A 20,319-nucleotide genomic window follows, 5' to 3' on the forward strand; every position below is an offset into this window, starting at 1 on the left:
ATCATTTCCCTCTAGGCCCAGCCCTCTCCCGATCATCACTTCATTAGAACCTTTGTTTCTGAAATGTACTCTCTGGTAGCTATCACTTTTTAAAGCTGTAATTCTCTGATGGTTCTTTCTTTTTATATGACTCCTTGTCCCCTATTAATGTTTTAACCAGGACTCTGTTGTCATTAGGTCATTGCTCTTATCCAGTGCCTCTTCTCTTCTGACATTTGAGTTTTTCTATTACTTACTGATCTATGATCATCATTTTTGTCCGAAACTTCTCTCTTCATCCAATTGCTGTGTTCCTGGTCCCTGCTTTCTTTGTTTCGACCCTGCTTTCTTCTGAAACTTGCCCTCATCTGCTCACATCCTACTGGCCACAGCTCTATCTAAGCTTATCTATTTCTTATCCTGCTTGCACTTTTTTGCCCACAACTTGCTCTTTCCTGACCTCAAGTTTCTTGTGGACCTCACTTATTCCTGGCCAAAGCTGTCTTCTGGCTCCTGCACTTTTCTGGCTATCAAGCTTATTTTGCTTTGGCATTGGCTTTCACTGCTTCTCAGAATTACTCTACTCTGAACTTGGTATTGAGAATATGTAAGAAGTGACTCTGACCATTCATTTGTGACATAGTAGACCAGGAAACTTACCAATTTCAGATTGTTTGTCATTGTATTTTATTATCTATATATTTTTTCTATTGTTTTTTTGTATATCGATACAACTGAGTCTAACAAACAAAAAAGAAACCTAGTTTGGTTATAAAAAAATATTCAAAAGGGTTCTCCATACCAGTTTAAAATGACTCTACTATCTACTATACTGCAGTACTATATTTTATATATATCAGAACTAATTGCTTCTAGAGTAGAGCAGGGGACTGTGTAAGGTCTTGGTTTGTCCCCACACCTCTGAGATTCAGTTCCTCGAGCCCCATTTAATAAATGAGTACAGAGGGCAGTGACATATACTGTACAAGGTGCTATAAATTCAAATTTGAATGGTTACTATGGTTAACGGTATCAATAATAATCCCAACATTTGTATAGCGCTTTTCTCCTGTTGGACTCAAAGCGCTCAAGTGCTTCAGTCACTAAGGGTGTGCTCAAGAGGCCTCCCTGCAGTGTTAGGAATTCTTGCCCAAGGACTTCTTACTGAATAGGTACTGACCCTAGCCAGGATTCGTACCCTGGTCTGCCATGTAAAAAGCAGAGCCCTTAACCAGTACACTATCCAGCCACTGCATAGCCTCCTAGTTCTTCATAATTTCCTGAAAAGGCATCTTCTTGAGGTTTCTATCTAAGGACCCTACAAGTATTTCCCTGGTCACCCAGTATAGGCGTCAGGCCTATGTGACGCAACTTTAAGGGGCATTCCAGAACTCTGTTTACACACTCTACAGAGGAACCACATCATCCATTCTACAATATACATATTGTTGAAGCACAAGTGTTACGCATTCCTCTGCCTCAGTACTAGAATGTGGGTTTAACAATGGGGTCTTCTATTGGGCATTTCTATAGCATGCTCATGCATTCAGTTTCATTTACTGAAGTTGTAGCAAATCACAAATTGCCACACGCAGCACCAGGGAACCATTATCAGTGGCCCCTATTTCTGATTGGCTTATTTACTAGTTCTAATGCTTTAACAATGATACATTCCAAAAAAACTGCAAAAATGACTAGCGCAATCTGTGTTTTTTCAGTCTTCATCTGTTAGGGCCCAATCACTCTGGAAATCGCAAAAACGCTAGCAATTAGCGCTAGCGATTTGTCGCTGTGAGTCTTTTTGCGTTAAACGCATATTTTTCACTGTATATTTTCACAATTAGCGGGGGTTTTTACATTGCAAGCAGTATCGCTCAAAAATCGTAAAGAAGTGATGCATACACCGCATTTGCATTCATCGCATATTGACGGTGATCACTACTATATAGTTTACATTACACTGGAGCTTTAAAAATCGCTAGTGATCGCCGGTGATTATTAGCAGTAAATGCCCTCTAATCGCCCTAATGTGAATGGGCCCTAGTTCACTTATACATAAAGAGGACCTGTAATGTCTTATCATTGAACATAAAACAATATTCAGGATACCCGTTTTATGTTATTGTTACAATATATATTTACGGTAGATTAAAGTTGCCTGAGGCAGCTGATAATGACTGCCTCTGCAAGTAATCTGACATGTGTACAGCAGCCCCTGACCACTGCAGGCCAGTGATCCCCCAGCCGGGTCAGTTCGGTTGCCTGAGGCAGCTGATAATGACTGCCTCTGCAAGTAATCTGACATGTACAGCAGCCCCTGACCACTGCAGGCCAGTGATCCCTCAGCCGGGTCAGTTCGGTTGCCTGAGGCAGCTGATAATGACTGCCTCTGCAAGTAATCTGACATGTGTACAGCAGCCCCTGACCCCTGCAGGCCAGTGATCCCCCAGCCGGGTCAGTTCGGTTGCCTGAGGCAGCTGATAATGACTGCCTCTGCAAGTAATCTGACATGTGTACAGCAGCCCCTGACCCCTGCAGGCCAGTGATCCCCCAGCCGGGTCAGTTCGGTTGCCTGAGGCAGCTGATAATGACTGCCTCTGCAAGTAATCTGACATGTGTACAGCAGCCCCTGACCACTGCAGGCCAGTGATCCCCCAGCCGGGTCAGTTCGGTTGCCTGAGGCAGCTGATAATGACTGCCTCTGCAAGTAATCTGACATGTGTACAGCAGCCCCTGACCACTGCAGGCCAGTGACCCCTCAGCCGGGTCAGTTTAGTGGGTTGAAGGCTAATAGTTTTGTTCTCCCCGCCCCGACACATCTGCACCGTTCAGTCTCCGCCCCCCCCTCCCCCCTTCCCGAATTGCAACAGAACACGTCAGCCTATAGATGTTGTACGAGGGATTGGATCATGATCCACGTCAGGTGACATTATACCACTTCGCATCCAGACCTTGTTTACCACTTATGGACCAGAGCAGTTTTGACAGTTTAGCCATGTCCTTATTTAATCAGAAATAACTTTATCCCTACTCATGACACAGAAATGAAATATATATTGTTTTTTTCAAGACAAATTAGGATTTCGTTGTAAGCCATTTTTTTTTCCTCAAACAATTTTGTTTTCTATGAATTTTAATGGGAAAAAAATAGAAAAAAACACATTATTTCTAAGTTTTACCAATTCCAGTTTAAAAATAAAAAGTGCTACTGTAGATAAAAAACACAAATTTTGTTTGGCTATTCTTACTGCTTATCACAAAACTTAGATTATGTTTCTGTCACAATTTATGGTGAAGATATTTGATTCTGAAATAATGCTACAGTGTGTATTTTTCACTATAAACTGAGAAAAAAAGTATTTTTAATGGTAAAAATCAATCTCATTAGCTCAGGAAACATATATTCCCGTTCACCAATTAGTGCTGCATCATATAGTGCCAGAAATGTACACAGGAGCAAGCCCAATCCTGCACAGCACTGCTTCTACTACAAGACGTATATCTACTGACTCGTGGCTAAGATGAAGTCACAGAGGACGTAGATATACTGTAGTGGTGGATGAAGTGGTTAATCTATCATGTGTACTTCAGGCTATGATGTCACGGAACCAGGGGGCTGGTGGAAGGGTGAACTTAAACTTGCCTGGAGAACCTCTTTATTTATTTTTGTTAAATATCAGTTGTGCTTTTAGCTTATACTTTAAGATTTAGCTTTTATCTTATTCTTGGTGGAGCTGAGGGCTGCAGCAAACAAAAGTTAAATAAAAAAGATAAAACCCCCACTGGCCTTGAGGACGACCTGTCCAGCCAGTGATTAACCCATGAAAACTGTCAGCAACCTGTGCTAGGCCCTATATCTCTGATTTCCTCCTTTTTAAACCAATCACAAAGCAGCAATGGAAATCCAGAGCAGAACATTTCCATGATAAGGGAATTTTGTTTGCTCTCTGCATACACAGCGCCGATCGGGCCACTATGAAAGATATAATCATGGCAGCTGCAAGGATGCCGATGTAGAATTAATGTGTAAGTATGTGTTAACTGCTTATTACTTCCCAAGGTACTGTGTGATTATACGTCTCCCTGGGCCTGTGTGCATGGGCATCTTGTGTTCTAGAATGACTTATTAGTCTCTTTATATGCCGTAGATTGCTGAATTACAGAGGATCTTTAGTATTAAGCCCATGGTGGGGTTAAATAACTTACTCCAGAAATTCTTCATGCTGCACATTGTCTTCAGGTTTACTCCCACTCTTCCCAACCTCCTTAGTATTTTCCTGGCACGTCATTTGAAGCGTCTTCGATGAAGTTCCCTTGGCCTAGCAGTAGCGTGTTTGAACTGAGCATGCACGAGTTCTGACCGCACAGGCCCAGTAAAACACTTTCTTTCACTGGGCATGTGCGGTTTAGGACTCGAGCATGCTCAGTTCAAAATCACTTGTTCCCTGCCCAGTGAACTTCTAGGAGCCAGCAGTGGGGTAAAAACTTTTAAGAGTGTGAAACAAGAGGAACCCTGAAGACAACAAGCTGCAGGAAGATGGTAAGAAGTACGTGCTGTGGCCCATTAGTCTTTTAAATGTTTCGCTCCTCGGTCTCTGTTCAATCAACTTTTCTCTGGAGATAAATTTCCATCTTAACTACAAAACAATTTTTCAGCACCTGGCAACTGAAAAAAAAGTACTAAAAAGTTGGTAAACTCATTTTGAGAATTTTCTTGCTTGCTAGAGGATTAAAAGATGTTTTATTGTTAATGATAAAATATATATAATTTCATGAAAAGTTATCTCTCCTTATCTGTTTATCTCATAAATTATCCCGCCTACATCTTCAGATTTTTTTTGGGCCGATCGACCATGCGATCTGATAATGTTTATCGATTTGCATGAAAATCAGTGCTGCATTGAGCAAGCTCGACTGATGATTGTATCAATCCCATGCTGGGAAATCTCGGGCCACCATGATCAATCGCACAATACGGCACAGTAACAGCGTGCGATATCGGAACCAGCAAGAAACATGATTGAACCCCCAGCCGCCACCCTCCAAATGTTAATGTGCCCTCCGTGTCCGTGCATTCAAATAATTTACCTTTCCGGCCGATGCTTCCCCTTTCGCACCCCATGTGACTATCGGACAATAACACATGTGCCAGCAGCCACGTGGGACGTCAATGGGGAAGCTGGAGAGCTGAATACTTGTGGCAGCAGTGGACAGGTAAATTATTTTAATACATGGGCACCATGGGGCACTTTACGGGGGAAAGCGATGGAGGTAGCAGATGCGGTGTCACAAGGCTGATTCCCGAAAGATTCATGCTGAAATCAATCAGGAATCAGCCTGCGGTGTATAGGCAGCCAAGAGATCTCTCTCTGATTCGCTCAGAGGGATCTGTCTCTTGGTCGATCTGCTCATAAATTGCTAGATGTATGGTGAAAAGTAAGGTGAGATAATTAACAGTGAACTAAACTCAGAACTTGCTCTCTGCTCTAAAAGATTAGTCACAGCATGACAACCTTTATAGACAAAGAAATCTTCAAAACAATTTATGGAGATCTTAAAACAACCTGAAGTTTGCCATGGTTTTACTTTTGCAGAGGCCAACGAAAGGGTTAAGCCTCTGTGTTTACTGTATGAGAGCTGCCTCTACAGAGCTCTCCTCCAGTCTATTCACAGTTGCTGATAAGACAGTTTGATCTAGCTAAACAAACACAGAACACAGAGCAGTGAATTTCTTCAGCAACTGTATGTGGAATAAAGATTTTTCATCGTGTGCTGTGCAAGAGTTTGGGCATGCTTAAAGGACACCCGAAGCGAAAATAAAATAATTAAATAAACAATGATCTATCTTCCTTCTCCTAAAAATGACTTTTTAAGATATTCCACAGCTTTATTTTATGTTTAAATCTGCTTTTTAAGTTTTAACAGTTTTATTGTTTTTGCTCAATGACACATTCATTGAAGTATGCCAGAGCTAAAATCTATGAACTATTGACCCTTTTTATCTCTTTCCTGCTCTCAGAAGCAATTTTTTGCTAGGAAAGTGTTTTATAATTGGAATTTATCAGTGAGGGTCACACTGTAGTCACTTCCTGTCTGAGTCAGGACTGAGTCAGCCACTAACATACATGATATGTAACTCTTTCAGGCAGAGAAAGATAAAAAGGAACACAGCATAGTTATTAGTGTGCTAGACACTGAACATACACATGTCTATCTCATCATGTCACATGTCACTTCTGGTATCCTTTAAAAGAAAAAAACCTTTGTGAATCTACCCCAATGTGTCTGTGTCAAATGCCTGTTAAACGGGCAGCTATATATATACAAATCTGGGAATGGTGCAAAGATGAGACTCTGGGAATCACGCTGTAAATTGCTCCAGTTTTTCCTAAACTGATACATTAAAGAAGTGCTATGCTATTATACTTGAATAAGTCCAAAGATGATTCCTTATTAGGACTTCCTGTAATGCTAGTTAGAGGTAACAGCAATAAGAGCATTGTCACTTGTACCCCGAAGCAAGAAAAAAGGGGACAGAAGCCCTTTAGAAAAAAACGGAGCCACCGTAGGCACCTATGATAAAATTTCTTTGCCACAAATCGTAGCTTTTAGGTAAATTTCAGCAACCGGAGGCACCCGATTAGCGGCAAGAGGGGACAATTTTGCAGGACAGGCTTGAAGAAAACCAAACTGTCATATTGCATAGCTCCACACTCACCATGCAGTGCCGTGATTTGGCTAATCGGGTGCCTCTGGGCGCCAAAATTCACCTTCATAGAGGCTTTGCAAAAGAGGGGCGATAAGCCTTTAGGAGGGAGATTTAGGGTTAGGCACCACCAGAGGAAGTTAGTTTCAGGAACCACCATGGGGGCTAGACTTAGGCACCATCGTAGGAGGTCTTAGGGTTAGGCACCACCCAAGTCTTAGGGTTAGGCACCAATAGGGAGGGGGGTTCTTAGACCCCGTTCACACTGCACGCGTTTCCAGCCGCGTTTTGGAAACGCGTGCAGGTGGCCGACACGCACGACATCAGACAGTGCATAGAGTGCACTGTCTGATGTTCACACTGCATGCGTTCCGGACCTGTGCGGTCCGGGAACGCATATTTTGCAAGAAACGCGTGGCTGTCCCATTCACTTTTCAGTGATGGGATCAGCCACGCAATGCACACAAACACGGATGGCGTGCGCTTGCATGCGTTGCGTTCCGCACGCATGGCCATCCGCGTTTGTGATGTGAACAGGTCCTTAAGGTTAGACACCACCAGGAAAGGGTTCTGTGTGAGAGTAGGGTTAAGTTTAGCCATATTAATATAGTAATATATAGGTAAATATTACCAATATTTTACTATCAAAATCCAGTAGTAAAATATTGCTAATTTTAGCAATATTTTACTAGCGGCAATTCCCTGCGCCCTTTTTTCCAGGCGCCTTTTTTCATGTATGCCTTGTATCCTGCTGTTTTGTCTTGAATGATATATTGAGTAGAGAAGTTGAAGACAAGCAATCTTGTCTTGATAGTGATCATGGATAAACTGTCCCTTGAAATGATTATGAAAGATTGTTTCGAGTGACAAATATAGATGCTGTGTTCCAAGCTTAAGATTGAGAAAGTTAATTTTATAGTGTTTATCTTTTTTGACCTTCTGAGAAGTGCAAACGAAATGTAGGAGCTTGAGAAACTTATGCTTAATATTTATGTCTCCCATATCGTAAAATATAAATGCCGTATTTATATACTGATGACATTATAATGAGATATAAGACATATTCCTCCCTAGAGGCCCATATGCTATTCTTATCAGCTATCCCAGGTTCCTGCTGGCTCTGCCTCCTCATTTAAGGTTCTGAAGCTGTCCAGCCACTCCTCAGTGATTAATTACGGATCTGTGAGAGACTACAGGCCAGCGCTTGGCATTAGCAATGCATAAAGCAGCCATTGTGTAGAAAAGTACCTACGGGGTTCACTTTCAAAGTTAATTAAAGTGTATCTAAACTCAAAACTTCCTCTCTGCTTAAAAAGATTAGCCACAGCATGATAACCTTTAGGGGAAAAAAATCTTCATTACAAATTATGAAAAGCTTAAAAAAACGGAACTTTAAATTGGTTTCACGTTCCTGGGAGCTTCCTGGGAGCACAGAAAGGGTTACGCTTTACTGCTTAGTTCCAGCAAAGAGCCAGGGCTCTCAAAGAGCAGGCAGGTCACAGCTCTGATTCACATCTGCAGATAAGACTGAATTGGACACTCTGCTGTGGCTTAACATGGACAGAACAGAGTTGTGAATTTATTAAGCAACTATGGCCCATATCCAGTTAACTTTTCTCCTGAGTTTTCTCCTAGGTGTTATTTTCACACCTTGTCAACACAGTGCCTTTTAAACCACCAGGAAGCAAAAAATACTCAAAATAATTTTTAGAGTACTACACCTACTTTCATCTACTTTTTGATACTTTTTCGATTGCAAAATGTTGAAAAGTTATTTTAACCATTTAAGCCTTCTGGATGTAGAAGCTACGCCCAGAAGGCCATGTGCGCTTCCGCGCGCTCCCGGGCACGGATCGTTAGCCCAGGAATCAAGCAATGGGGACATGGTGCCCGATGATTAATTTCTCTCCCCTGCAGAAAAAGCGACCGCTTCTCTCGGAAGCCTCGCTTTTTCTGCCTCTTCCGCCCCCCTACGTCCCTCTAAACATACATGTTACGCTTAGAGTGACGTCATGTAAATAAACTCATGGCTGTCATCTTGTGGCCAAAAGGTAAAACTACATATACAGGTAAAAAAATATAAAAATACAGTAAATATATATTTACATTAAAAAAATACTATTTACATCCCACCCTCCCAAAAATACCCAAATAAAATGTTTTTTATAATCAATGTAAAGATGAAATATTTCTATTTTTTTTATTATAAGCTTGTAAATAGTGATGGATTGAAAACGGAAAAAATGCACTTTTTATTTCCAAATAAAATATTGTCACCATACATTATGATAGGGACAAAATTTAAACGGTGTAATACCCGGGACTATTAGGCAAATACAATATGTGGGTTTTAATTATGGAGGCATGTATTATTTTAAAACTCTAATGGCCGAAAACTGAGGAATAATGATTTTTTTTCCGTTTTCTTCTTATTCTTCCTGTTAAAATACATTTACAGTAAAGTGTCTCTTAGCAAAATGTACCACCCAAAGAAAGCCTAATTGGTGGCGGAAAAAACAAGATATAGATCAGTTCATTGTGATATAGTTATAGGCTGATGAATGGGAGGTGAACATTGCTTGGATGCATAAAGTGAAAACGACTAAAGGCTGAAGTGGTTAAAGAGATGAAAAATTATCTCCTAGGAGAAAACTCCAGAGAAAAAGTTAATTGCATATGGGCCTATGTGTTGAATAATAAAGTTTAGATGCAGGGTATGCTCTCCCATGGAATGAACTGAAAACTTCAGTAAGGAATTTTTGTTTTGTTTGGTTTTTTTTTATTGACTGGCTAAACATGTGAAATATTTGACATCATCAAAGAATTCATTAAATATAACTTTAGCACTGAAATGCTAAGGTGCTATAAACCTATGAAGACTATATTTGATAAAGCTTTGGCTGTACGCACAAAAGCTATACCAATATTTTGGAGATAAAAAAAAAAAGTTAAATATAAAAGACTCCCATGCACACAGGCCTTACATGGAGGGCACGTCTGTGTTCTTTGTTGTCTTTGGTTATTTTCACTGCTAATATTCATATTTCTTCTTGGCAGAGTGGAAAATCAGAAGACCTTCTCAGTGCTTTTGGCTGCCAAGGATTCCCCCCAACCTCTGACTGTGAAGACCTTCTGGTAGAATTTTTAGAGGTGGATGACAGCAAGGAACAGCTCATGTCCACTCCTGAGAAAGACATGCAGAGCCACCATATTAAAGTTTCTGCTGTGGACACAGACAATGACTCTGGACGAGGAAGTTGTGATAGTCCATTTGCTCCTTCTGAAGGAAGCAAGGACCAAAAAGTCCCTTTGCAGGCATTCGAGAGCATCGAAAGTGGTGTTCATCAGCCTTCTACAACTAAAAGTCCTTGGCCGCTACAAACTAATGCAAAGGACGGCTCATTCTCAAACTTAAATGATAACAAGTCTTATATTTGGCCCGATGGCAGGTCACCTGGTAATCCGTCTCCAAGGTCGTCTTACCATAACATCACGGATGTGTGCAAGCTGGCCCTTGGGAATATAAACATGTCAGCATTTTTGATGGCCAATGAGGATAAAAGCCAGCAGAGATACTTTAGAACAGTAGAGACCATGGGGAAGGAAGGCTTAAATAAGCAGAATGACTTACATGAAGATTTGCATTCCAAGGGTGTGGACCCTGAAATGTTACTTTTATTGACAAAGGAGAAGACTTCTTTCATGCTTCCTCGAGCCATGGATTATGTGGAAGTTCATAAAGTCAACCAAAATGATGCGCTGGCATTAATACCAAAACACAAAGAAAACAACATAAAAATGGACCAATATTCTATACTAGCTGCAAATAGGGAATATTCAAAAGTGGAAAGGGTGGAGGGCGGCAATGTTTTAGTGTTAATGCCAAATTCGGAGGTTAAGGCCAGCCCTTCAGTTAGTGATGCTATGAAGGAGTTTGCTCAGAAGGCTCAACAAAGCCAAGCTGAAAAACTTGTGGGCTTCATCAGACCACCTCAACATGAAGCTGGCTTTAACAGTGCTGGAATGGGGTACATGGATCCCTCAAGCTTTTTGCCTTGATCTTGTTTAGGGGGCAACTTCAGCATAATCTATTATGTAGGGATCAGTAGTGCCAGGTGGGAGTGAGTATTCTGCGTAAATTACAACCACCTCTGTTGGCTGTAAATTCTGATATGTTGCATAAAAATCCTGGTATTGTTATTTCGAGGACTTAAGGCCTACTACTCATCAAGCTTCTCATTGCCACCTTTTTCTTAGTAAGGACTGAGATGCAGGCAGTGGCACAATCCATGCCTACTGGATGCACTTTGGACCATCATTTCAACCTGCATCAAAAGATAAGCCTAATTCAAACATTTGCATTGTATCTCCCATATTTTCTACTGATCCCTGCCTAACAGATTATTATGGATTTGGCCTCTGAGGTGTATTTGGAATCTCCTCACAACTGGGCTGATTAATGAACACTGGCGTGTATAAAGTTGTTCTTTTCACCCAGTTTAATTTGAGCTTTCAAATGATTCAGCGTATTTGGTTGTGGTTGCTACAGGCAACAGATACTTCACGTCTCAGAAATTGGCCACAGTGATGGCAGCCATTTTGTGCAATGAGCCAGTACCCCTGTCCTTTTATTGCTAGCTAATGGTGTCACTGAGGGATTTGGCACTTGAAGACTCCAATACTCTTTCCTGTTGTTAGCAAATTGCTGGGATCCACATTTACAGCCACTGTTTGTGATTACAAAATGGCCACACTTCTATGAGGAGGAGACAGTTCCCCACATTTATTTCTCATGGTTGCATTATCAGGTAAAGTTGCACAGTAAATTAAATCCAAGATTGGATGTGTAGAGCTATTTGTTACAATTTTTTAATTTTGTTGTTTTCTTTTCTTTTTTGTTTTATTTTTGGCTAAGGCCATCAGTTGATAAGCTACAGGGGTGATTACTGACAGTGCAACACAACCTAAGCTCACCTTCAGTCTGACAAGTTTGCCGATGACCTTCACTCGCTGTCTTACTAAGTAAAGTGATCAGTAATTCATAGCAACCAATCAGAATGTGTGTTATACGGATCTGCCCTTAGTAAACTTAACTCTAAATGGTTGCTATAGCTTGCTGCCCTTTGCACGTTATCACTTTTCTCTGCATAGCTTTATATAATAAGCCCCTTTGCATAGAGGAATTGAAGCTTATGGATTAGGCTGCATAGCAGGGCAAGCATGTGATTAAGGGATTAGTGTAGTTTAGCTGTAGTCTCCATCCTTGATACAGGCCAAAGATGTACTGCCAAACAGTACAAAAAGCCCAGTACAAAAAAAAAATGTAGTTAGCGAGGCACTTGGGTAGGTTGAAAAGCCTAAGCACAGCAAAACCACTGCACAACTTCTACAACAGCACAAGGGCCAGTAAAGACACAGGCAACTCAGATATACAAAAATATTACAGTAGTTGTTTTTTTAATCTTAAAGTGAATTCCTGGTATTACACACAAAAAAAACTGTAGGGAGAAGACCTAATACTATCTGCATGGAGTTTGTATGCTCTTCTCATGTTTGCCTGGGTTTCTTCAAGGAGCCCTGAACTATGTACCCTCTGGAAGATGCATGTCAGTGCTATGCATAAAAATACTCACCTATTCTCTAAAGTCTCCATTGGTACCCGATCTGTATGCTTCGATGGTCTCTATCTGCCCAGTGCTGTGGTGACAGTGGTAAAGCCCTCCTCTTCTTATTGAATAGGATACTGGAGGAGGACCTTAGAGGTAGCGCTACGGTGTTCCCCCATCCATTTTTTTCTGCCTGGAGAACTGCTTTAACTCTATTATAATATTAATCAAAATGACCATATCACACAATAGTGAGCATAAACTAGAAATCACACAAAAAATAGCATTAAAAAAAAAAAATCTTGTTACTGCTAAAAATTGTGTGTGCTTCAGGCTTTATGTGTAAGGCTGTTTTTAGCATATTTGTTTTATATATAGGCTTGCAAGCTATACATTTAAAAACATTTTTTGAATTATTAGAAAAATAGAAATAGAAAATTTATTAGAGTTCCATCTAGTGGTCTTATTGGTAAAGTTTTCTAAGCGGAAAAAAGCCTTGTCTTTCTACTGCAGCAACTTTCCAAAAGCCAATCTCTAGCTAGAGTGGCTAATGTGCAATTAACTTTTTCTCCTGAGATAATTTTTCATTTTCTCTTTTAAGTTACTTTTCAGCACTTTACAATAAAAAAAAAAGAACCAAGAAGCAGGTGAAAAAGTACTATCAAAATTATTGTTAGTATTTTCTTGCTTGATGGTGGTTTAAAATGCATTTTATTGACAAGGTTTTAAAATAGCACCTAGACGAAAACTAAGGAGAAAGAGGTTTATGCATTTGGGGCAGTGACTGATTTTACTAAGCTCTACTGTTTTCTGTGGAGCTATCTCATCGTTGTTACACTGCAAGAAAACAGGTCCTCTCTTAAATTTACAAAGATTGCCTGTCAAACCAGTAGGTGGAGCTACTAACAAATATCACATTTTCATTTGTGATATCTTATGTTTTCCTAACGTAAAAGAAAAATATGTTTAAAGCAATTTGTTTTTTTCAACACTAAGGGCTTGATTCACAAAGCGGTGCTAACTTACTTAGCACGTCTAAAGTCTTTAGACGCGCTAACCAGGGTGCTAAGTAGGTTAGCACCGATTTCTCAATCAGATCGCGCGCTAACTTTGCGCGCGCAAAGTTTTACGCGCGCAAAATTTTATGCGAGCTAAGTCCCATAGGATTTAATGGGCACTTCGCGCAGTGCGCCCTGTGCTCTGTGCAGTACGCGCGTAAAGTTTTACGCGCATAAAGTTTTGCGCGCGTAAAGTTTTATGCGCGAAAAGCTTGTTTAGACGTGCTAAGGGGGTTTTCACAGGCGTGCTAACAGTTAGCACCGCTTTGTGAATCAAGCCCTTAGCCTGATAAATAAAACAAAAAAATAAAATAAAATCCCTTTAATCAATCTTTCTGCTGCCATTTTAGCTTCCATCATAAGCTTCAGTTTCTTAGCACAAAGCAGTCAATCTGCCGTATCCAATGCAAAGCTGGGATACAGTGAGATGAAAATCGCCTGTGTAGCTTAGCCCAAAATCTCTCTTTATGACGCCCAGGCAGAACAAATCTATTTTTATGAGGTAATTTTTTTTTCTGCCTCCTATTTCTACTACTTTGTACTCTTGTCACTTTACGTACATCTGTGTACACGCTAAAAAGCTTATCTTGTTGTAATATGGCGCACGCAGCACAACTGTGGTGTCTCGATTATACCAGTTAGATTATTTGGTTCATTTGGTTAAGAAGGCTACTAGCTCTTTTTCGATTGGTTGCTGCAGTCCACAATCCTTTGCCGACATGGAATGCTATTGTGAGGTAAATTTGTGGCGCTTGAAAGGGAGAGTTTCAGTAACCGAAAACTGACTTCAGATGAAGGCAGTAGGTCTTTGTGTAAAGTGATGATCTGTATTCAGGAGCATGTGCCATGGCCACACACGGCTGCCGGTAACAGCCATTCTGTCAGTCTAGGCATCTATTAATGGCATGTCATGGCATCTTGGTGATATCACTGCCCTGGCCTTGTGAACTTGTAGGCTTGTTTTCACATAAATAACAATTTAGGTCGCAGTTTGTGTGCTTCGCTTAAATACAGAGAGCAAGTATGTGACATTGTGCTACCTGATAGTTATCCATGCCTTTGAAGCAGAATTAAATAATCTATATTAAAGGAAAATGTTGCCCTTGTTAAAAAAATCAAACCAGTTTAGTTGTATATATTGCAATGATTAATTTCAAAGATTATTTCAGATTATTTTACACAATCATTCCACAAAAAAACTGGCCAAAAGGAAAGATAGTTTCCTGCCTTTTAATTATATGTGAGCAGGTGTGATTAGTAATAGATCCTGCTTTGTGCAGCTAAGTTGTGTAGCAAGATTAAAGTTTGTATGCATGTATATTCCAAACAGAATGATGTTGCCATGGCTGCAAAGTACTACAATTTGATGTCACAGTCAGTTCTGAAAAATTCCTAGCTGGATTTGAAATAACATGGAAAGATCATGCTTAATAGCATATTATTATGCTGATAATCGGATATGATTACAAGAAGGGTTATATGGCAAATTTATTACAAAAGTACATTTTTCCTTTAAGGATTTGATTCTGCTGTTACTACATAAATGACTATAAGGGTAGCAAAATTGAAATATTTTCACAATAGTGTGTTATCTTTTTTTTTAGAACACTACAGTCTAAACGCCAGCAGGTGGCGATATTATTCAAAGATTTAGCTTTTTGAGCTTCTGCTTATATTGTGATTAAAAAAATCAGGTACATTTCTCCAGTTAGGGAAGGTGAGGGTTTGGCTCGTGGCTGTAATTTTGTCAGTAATGGAGAAAAGAGAGAATTTTAGCATAGACAGGCCACCAGACCTGGGCACAAAAATATCACTTTCTCCTACCCCAATGATATGAGTGGGTAAGGATAGGAAATGCACACTCACCTGTTATGTGCAGTACAGAGATATACAGTGAAAGCAGGGGCAAATAAAAAGGGAATAGTGGCCCCCTCAGCCAATCTCTGTTCCTGGGCCCCAGAGTAGTCAATATGACTGCTATTGCGGTTGCTTTGCCCTGGTCTCTAGGGGTGGAGCTTATAACCATTGGCTAAACAACTAAAGGATTTAGTCCCACCTTCTTTATTCAGGTTTAAATAGAATCAGGAGAGTTCAGATCATAAAAATATCTATTTATGGCAAGTTTGTAGCTACTTCAGATGGCACAATTAATGGCAGTGCCGCCGGTAAGAATGTTGGATAGCAATTTCATAAAGAAGGGTCACCCAGTGATAATAGTTTTATCATAAAGTAGACAAGCCTTGAGACTCATTTTCTAGATTAGAAATCCCAGTTATAGCCAGTCGCTAGAACAGTGGGCGGCCTGTTTAATTCTAGGTGCCAAGGTCTGTGCCAGGGTTGCCACCCCATCCCTTTAAAAACAGACACATCTAAGTTATACAGGTTCTGGGGCTACTGACACAGAATCAGTGCTGCATCTAACTAGGCACAAGACATGTATAATTCATATGTGCCGGTATTAAAAGGGATTAGGTGGCAACCCTGGTCTGTGCCCTCACAATATGCCTGTATCGTGTGACATGATAGTTTGCCTCCAGATTCACAGTGTGGGAACACTTCAATTGAGCTGTCATTCGCAGATGGTGGGTGGAGTTAACACTAGAGAATGGGCAGTGTCCCCTCCCATCACCTATGTGACTGCCAGTCCACTAGTTATGTGGGTACTAAGAGAGAGAGAGAGAGGCAGGAGATTGGACATTGGACAGACCATTTCTGTCAGCAGAATATGCTGGGTCTTTTTTAAATGGACTTGTCGTTGCAAACTTAGATAGCCAAGTAGGAAAATATTTAATATTTCAAGAGACGCATGTGCATTGTACTTTAGACCTTATTACACACTATAAGCATAAAAAATAGCATTGGCTAGGTCTTTAAAACCAACAACGTGAATGTCAAGTGTGGATCTACTGTCAGTAGCTCTGTTAGGCATTCTCATAGTCCTCCGGTGACACCTACTGGCTGCAAAAGTTTCAGCATGCTCTTTCTGCAAATGGGGCAATGAAAGCAAAGATCATTTCACTTCAGAAGTGACTCCTCATTGATTATTTTGCCATTGCCCTAGCCTGCCAAAAACTCTAGTTCAGCAGTTCCAATCCTGTCAGTGAACTACCTTAATGGGGGCACTTTTCCTGCTGACCATTGCTTACACAAAGTCTACTGATATTGCTGGCGGGTGTATGCCGTTGCGTTGATGAATGGTGGCTGTTACCGATAGCTGTGAGCAAAGGGTTAATATGAGTATGTCCTGTATGATTGGATCATACCCCTTTAGCACCTCCCTCAGCTGTGAGCAAAGGGTTAATATGAGTATGTCCTGTATGATTGAATCGTGCCACTTTAACACCTCCCTCAGTTTAGCCCATTTTAAGTAGCTCGGGGGAAAGATGTTTGCGATTGTTAGTGAAGTCTTGCAGCCTTGATCTAGACTACTGTTCCTCTTGTCCGTTCCAGTAAATGATGTGAGTCAGAATAGTGATTGCTCCCAGAATATTGATTCAGGTGAAAGTTATAGCCGTTCTATTGGCAAAATGCTCCCAATAGGGTGTGATGCACATGTCTGCTTAGGGCCCATTTCCATTTGTGAATGGGACCCGAAGGGATGTGATGCGGCAATGCGCTCCCATTCGCGTCACTTCCACATCCCCCGAATGGAGGAGATGGGGGCATTATTCTTCTCTTCCCTCCTGTAATCAAGCTTCCAACATTAAACTTTCAACAACCTCATGGTGTAATTTTTACCAGGCAGGTGGTGACAACCTGAATATAATCTGTAGGGGAAATCAGGTACTTATATCAGCAATGTGAAAATGCATTTAATATTTTTAATGCATTCTATCCTAAATGGTGGTTTATTTTTATTCTATTCTTTGTTTTATATTTGACTGAAGCTTAATTTTAAACAGATGAGACAAGACATAAAGACTTACATTGCTCTGTGGTAGAGGAGCTGTTTTTCTCACCTATAGCGTGCTAGGGAAGACCATACACAGTCATTTCCCGCCAAAAGGTTGCAAAGGATGTCATGTGATCATTGCAGGAACTAGCAGTCCGTACTGAAAGGTAACGGACATTGGAAGTCCTCATTTCAGGGTACTGGTTTGCAGCAGTGACCTATCTTTCTTGTACACTGGTGTGTTCGCCTGCCGTTTGTGCCTATACATCATATGCTTTTTATTTCAGAAAATACTTTTATTATAGAAAGTTATATTAGCATGAATATCTATATTTTGTATACCATCTGCTGTTAAACAGAAAATATGTAGAGAATTATATCCAGTCAGCCAGGTGAAACAAATAGCACTTAAATGAGAACTCTACCCAAAATGGGTATGTGAGTTTTGGCTGGAGTGATGGCAGGAATCATTCTCTCTCCAAGTTGTTACCACTTTCCATTGACCAGAAGAGAGGTCACTGTATCCTGACGAGTCTAGTGTCCATCTTCACCAGGCCAAGAAAATATTTCATCTATTCCTTCGACATCGAGTTGTGTATTGGGATGTTGAGTGAGATGCAAATAGTGCCCAGCAGGTGCAGGATTATGCAAATATGTGCAACTTGAAAATGGACCAATCATATTTTCACCTCCATGGGACTCGACTAGTCCATTTTCAAGTTGTATACATTTGCATAATCCAGAATAATTTGTCTCATTGTCCATTCCTAGTTGTATCCTGCAAGGTTATCACACAGTTCCTTTTTTTATTCTGGTTTATACAATATTGTTTATAGATAAAGTAGTTATGAAGACTTTTTGGTACATATGCCAATGTTTTAACTTCACGGTTTAGGCACATGATTCCATATGCATTTGAAAAACATAACAGTTAATCATTAGGCCATTAGATCTTTTATACTATCAAAAAAGTTGGATATAAGGTGTTGTGTGTGCAGCCTACCTTAGTAGTTACTTCACAAGGTTATATGGACAATTACCACACGATAATCCAATCACAGCCTGAAGGCTGGGGCTCTCTTACCAGCTCAAGCAGAGCGGTAACACTTGGTACCCTGCGCCACTCTGTCCAGAACCAAATGTCCCATCTTGGGTAGTGTTCTAATGTAAAGATAACCTGTCCCAAAATTATGGTATTTAGAGGATGTTTCTTGTTTGGTTTGCTCTGGCTCTATCGTGACATCAAGTTATGCTTCGCAGAAAGAGGCAGAGAACGCATCTGTTCCTGTGTTAAGGCTAAAAAGTCACATGCTACAGGAAGTTCTTAACTTATGCTAAAGTTCTGTTCTAGTAATATGTGTATAATTCAGATTTCGTAGACTTTTAAGTACAGCTGAAATGAATCAAAGATACACTGTGATAAAGCACTTACTGCACAAACTATTCCTTCAGCTCGTTGCCTTCAGAGTGCCTCCCATTCCCCGTTCTGGTTCTTTTTAAGTTTTGACTGGCCCATCAGTCGAATCCCCTCTACAGGAAGCACCCATAGCCGTGTATTTAATCTGGACATGTGCAAGTTCCGAACCGCACATGATCATTAAAGGAACACTATCAAACTAAGTGTTCTAAATGACAATATACAAATAATGTCTAAGTCAGAGGCAAAAACTTTAATTCATTGTGTGTAGATTTTGTAAAGTTTAAATCAAATGTTTATGTTGCACATAAGATACATTTACTCTGCTCTCTACAGACAGCTCATTCAGAGACACAGGCAACTGCAGTTAAGCTACCGAGAGCTTTCTCACACACAGGGTTAACAGATGTAGTGTGAGGAAATCAACTCTCCCCTCATGATTAAGTAGCCATCAGATTTGGCGTCAGTGAAGTGTGAAAGGACTTTGATAACATTAAACAAACAGATAAGCAGTGAAATGTATACACGAGTACTTAGCAGCACTTCCCAAACAATTCATATCTCAATTGAAAAAAACATGTTAATCGATAGTGTTCCTTTAAAAAGGAAACACTAGTCGTACACAAAAGAAAGGGGATGAGAACAAGCATTTTTTTTTCTGGGCATGTGCAGGCCAGAACTTGAGCATGCCCAGTTCAGATGCGCTTGTTTAGTGCTCGGTGAACGTCTGGGATGCTGTGAACAAGCAACCTTGCAGGAAACTAGGGAATGAGATGGACCTTGAAGACATGAAGAGTTTCTGGAGTAAGTGCTTCTGGTCCACCAGGCTTTTAACTTTAATGTTTCGGCACACTTCAGCTGTGTTCTAAAGTGGAAATAGATTATAAATAAAGTTCTGTAGAAGACAAACCATCAGGAATTTCATCCTTAGAACACTTGCCACAAAAAATGACTGGTCTGACAAAGTTGTGTAATTGCAACAAACCAAAAGGATGTACAGGGAATTTAACTTGCAGTACGTGAGTCAACAGTACTGTAAGTTGTGTAATTGGTGGACTTTAAAATAAGAACTCCCTTCATCCAACAGATAAGTTCTTATGATAATAACAGGGATGTGAGTCTTGGTAGGGCAGTGTGACTTACTAATAACTACTAGCTATGCTCTTTACATGCTGTACATTTAAGTACATGGACAAACATGACAAGTTCTCTTTAAGGCACGTACACACGCCATACTTCCGCAAACGACGGGTCCGCCAGACCCTCCTGCTGGGCGGATGTTCAGCCGACAGTAGCACGTGTGTACGCACTGTCGGCAGACTGATGGCTGTTTCTGAACGATCCGCTCAGCATCTGCCGACAGCGTGTACACATGTGCTACTGTCGGCAGAACATCTGCCCAGCGGGAGGGTCTGGCGGACCCGTCGTTTGCGGAAGTATGGCGTGTGTACGCGCCTTTAAAGGCCTGTCACGAATTGGTATTAGCTGAGCATTCGTGATCATCTTTAATTACCGCAAGGATTATGTTCCTGAGGAAAGGCTGTTTGTGCATTCAGTCGCTTTGCATTGCTGTAAAATGTCAGGTTCTTTGATGTATGGAGAGAGTGCCTTATCTCCTGCCTGGGATCATTACTGGTAGAAAACAAAAAAAAAAAAACAAC

General features: G+C 40.6%; 1 protein-coding gene across 1 annotated transcript in view; it reads left to right on the top strand.

Moving 5' to 3' along the window:
• Window positions 1–19,881, top strand: part of PRLR (prolactin receptor) — a 95,870-nt gene extending 75,989 nt beyond the window's left edge. The window contains exon 9 of the mRNA XM_068250279.1: window positions 9,743–19,881. Within this exon, the coding sequence (XP_068106380.1) occupies window positions 9,743–10,744 (1,002 nt within the window). The 3' untranslated portion in view covers window positions 10,745–19,881. The remainder of the gene's footprint in view (window positions 1–9,742) is intronic.
• The last annotated feature ends 438 nt before the right edge of the window (window positions 19,882–20,319 follow it).

The sequence above is a fragment of the Hyperolius riggenbachi genome, chromosome 1 (assembly GCF_040937935.1).
Source record: "Hyperolius riggenbachi isolate aHypRig1 chromosome 1, aHypRig1.pri, whole genome shotgun sequence".
NCBI classification, from domain to species: Eukaryota; Metazoa; Chordata; class Amphibia; order Anura; family Hyperoliidae; genus Hyperolius; species Hyperolius riggenbachi.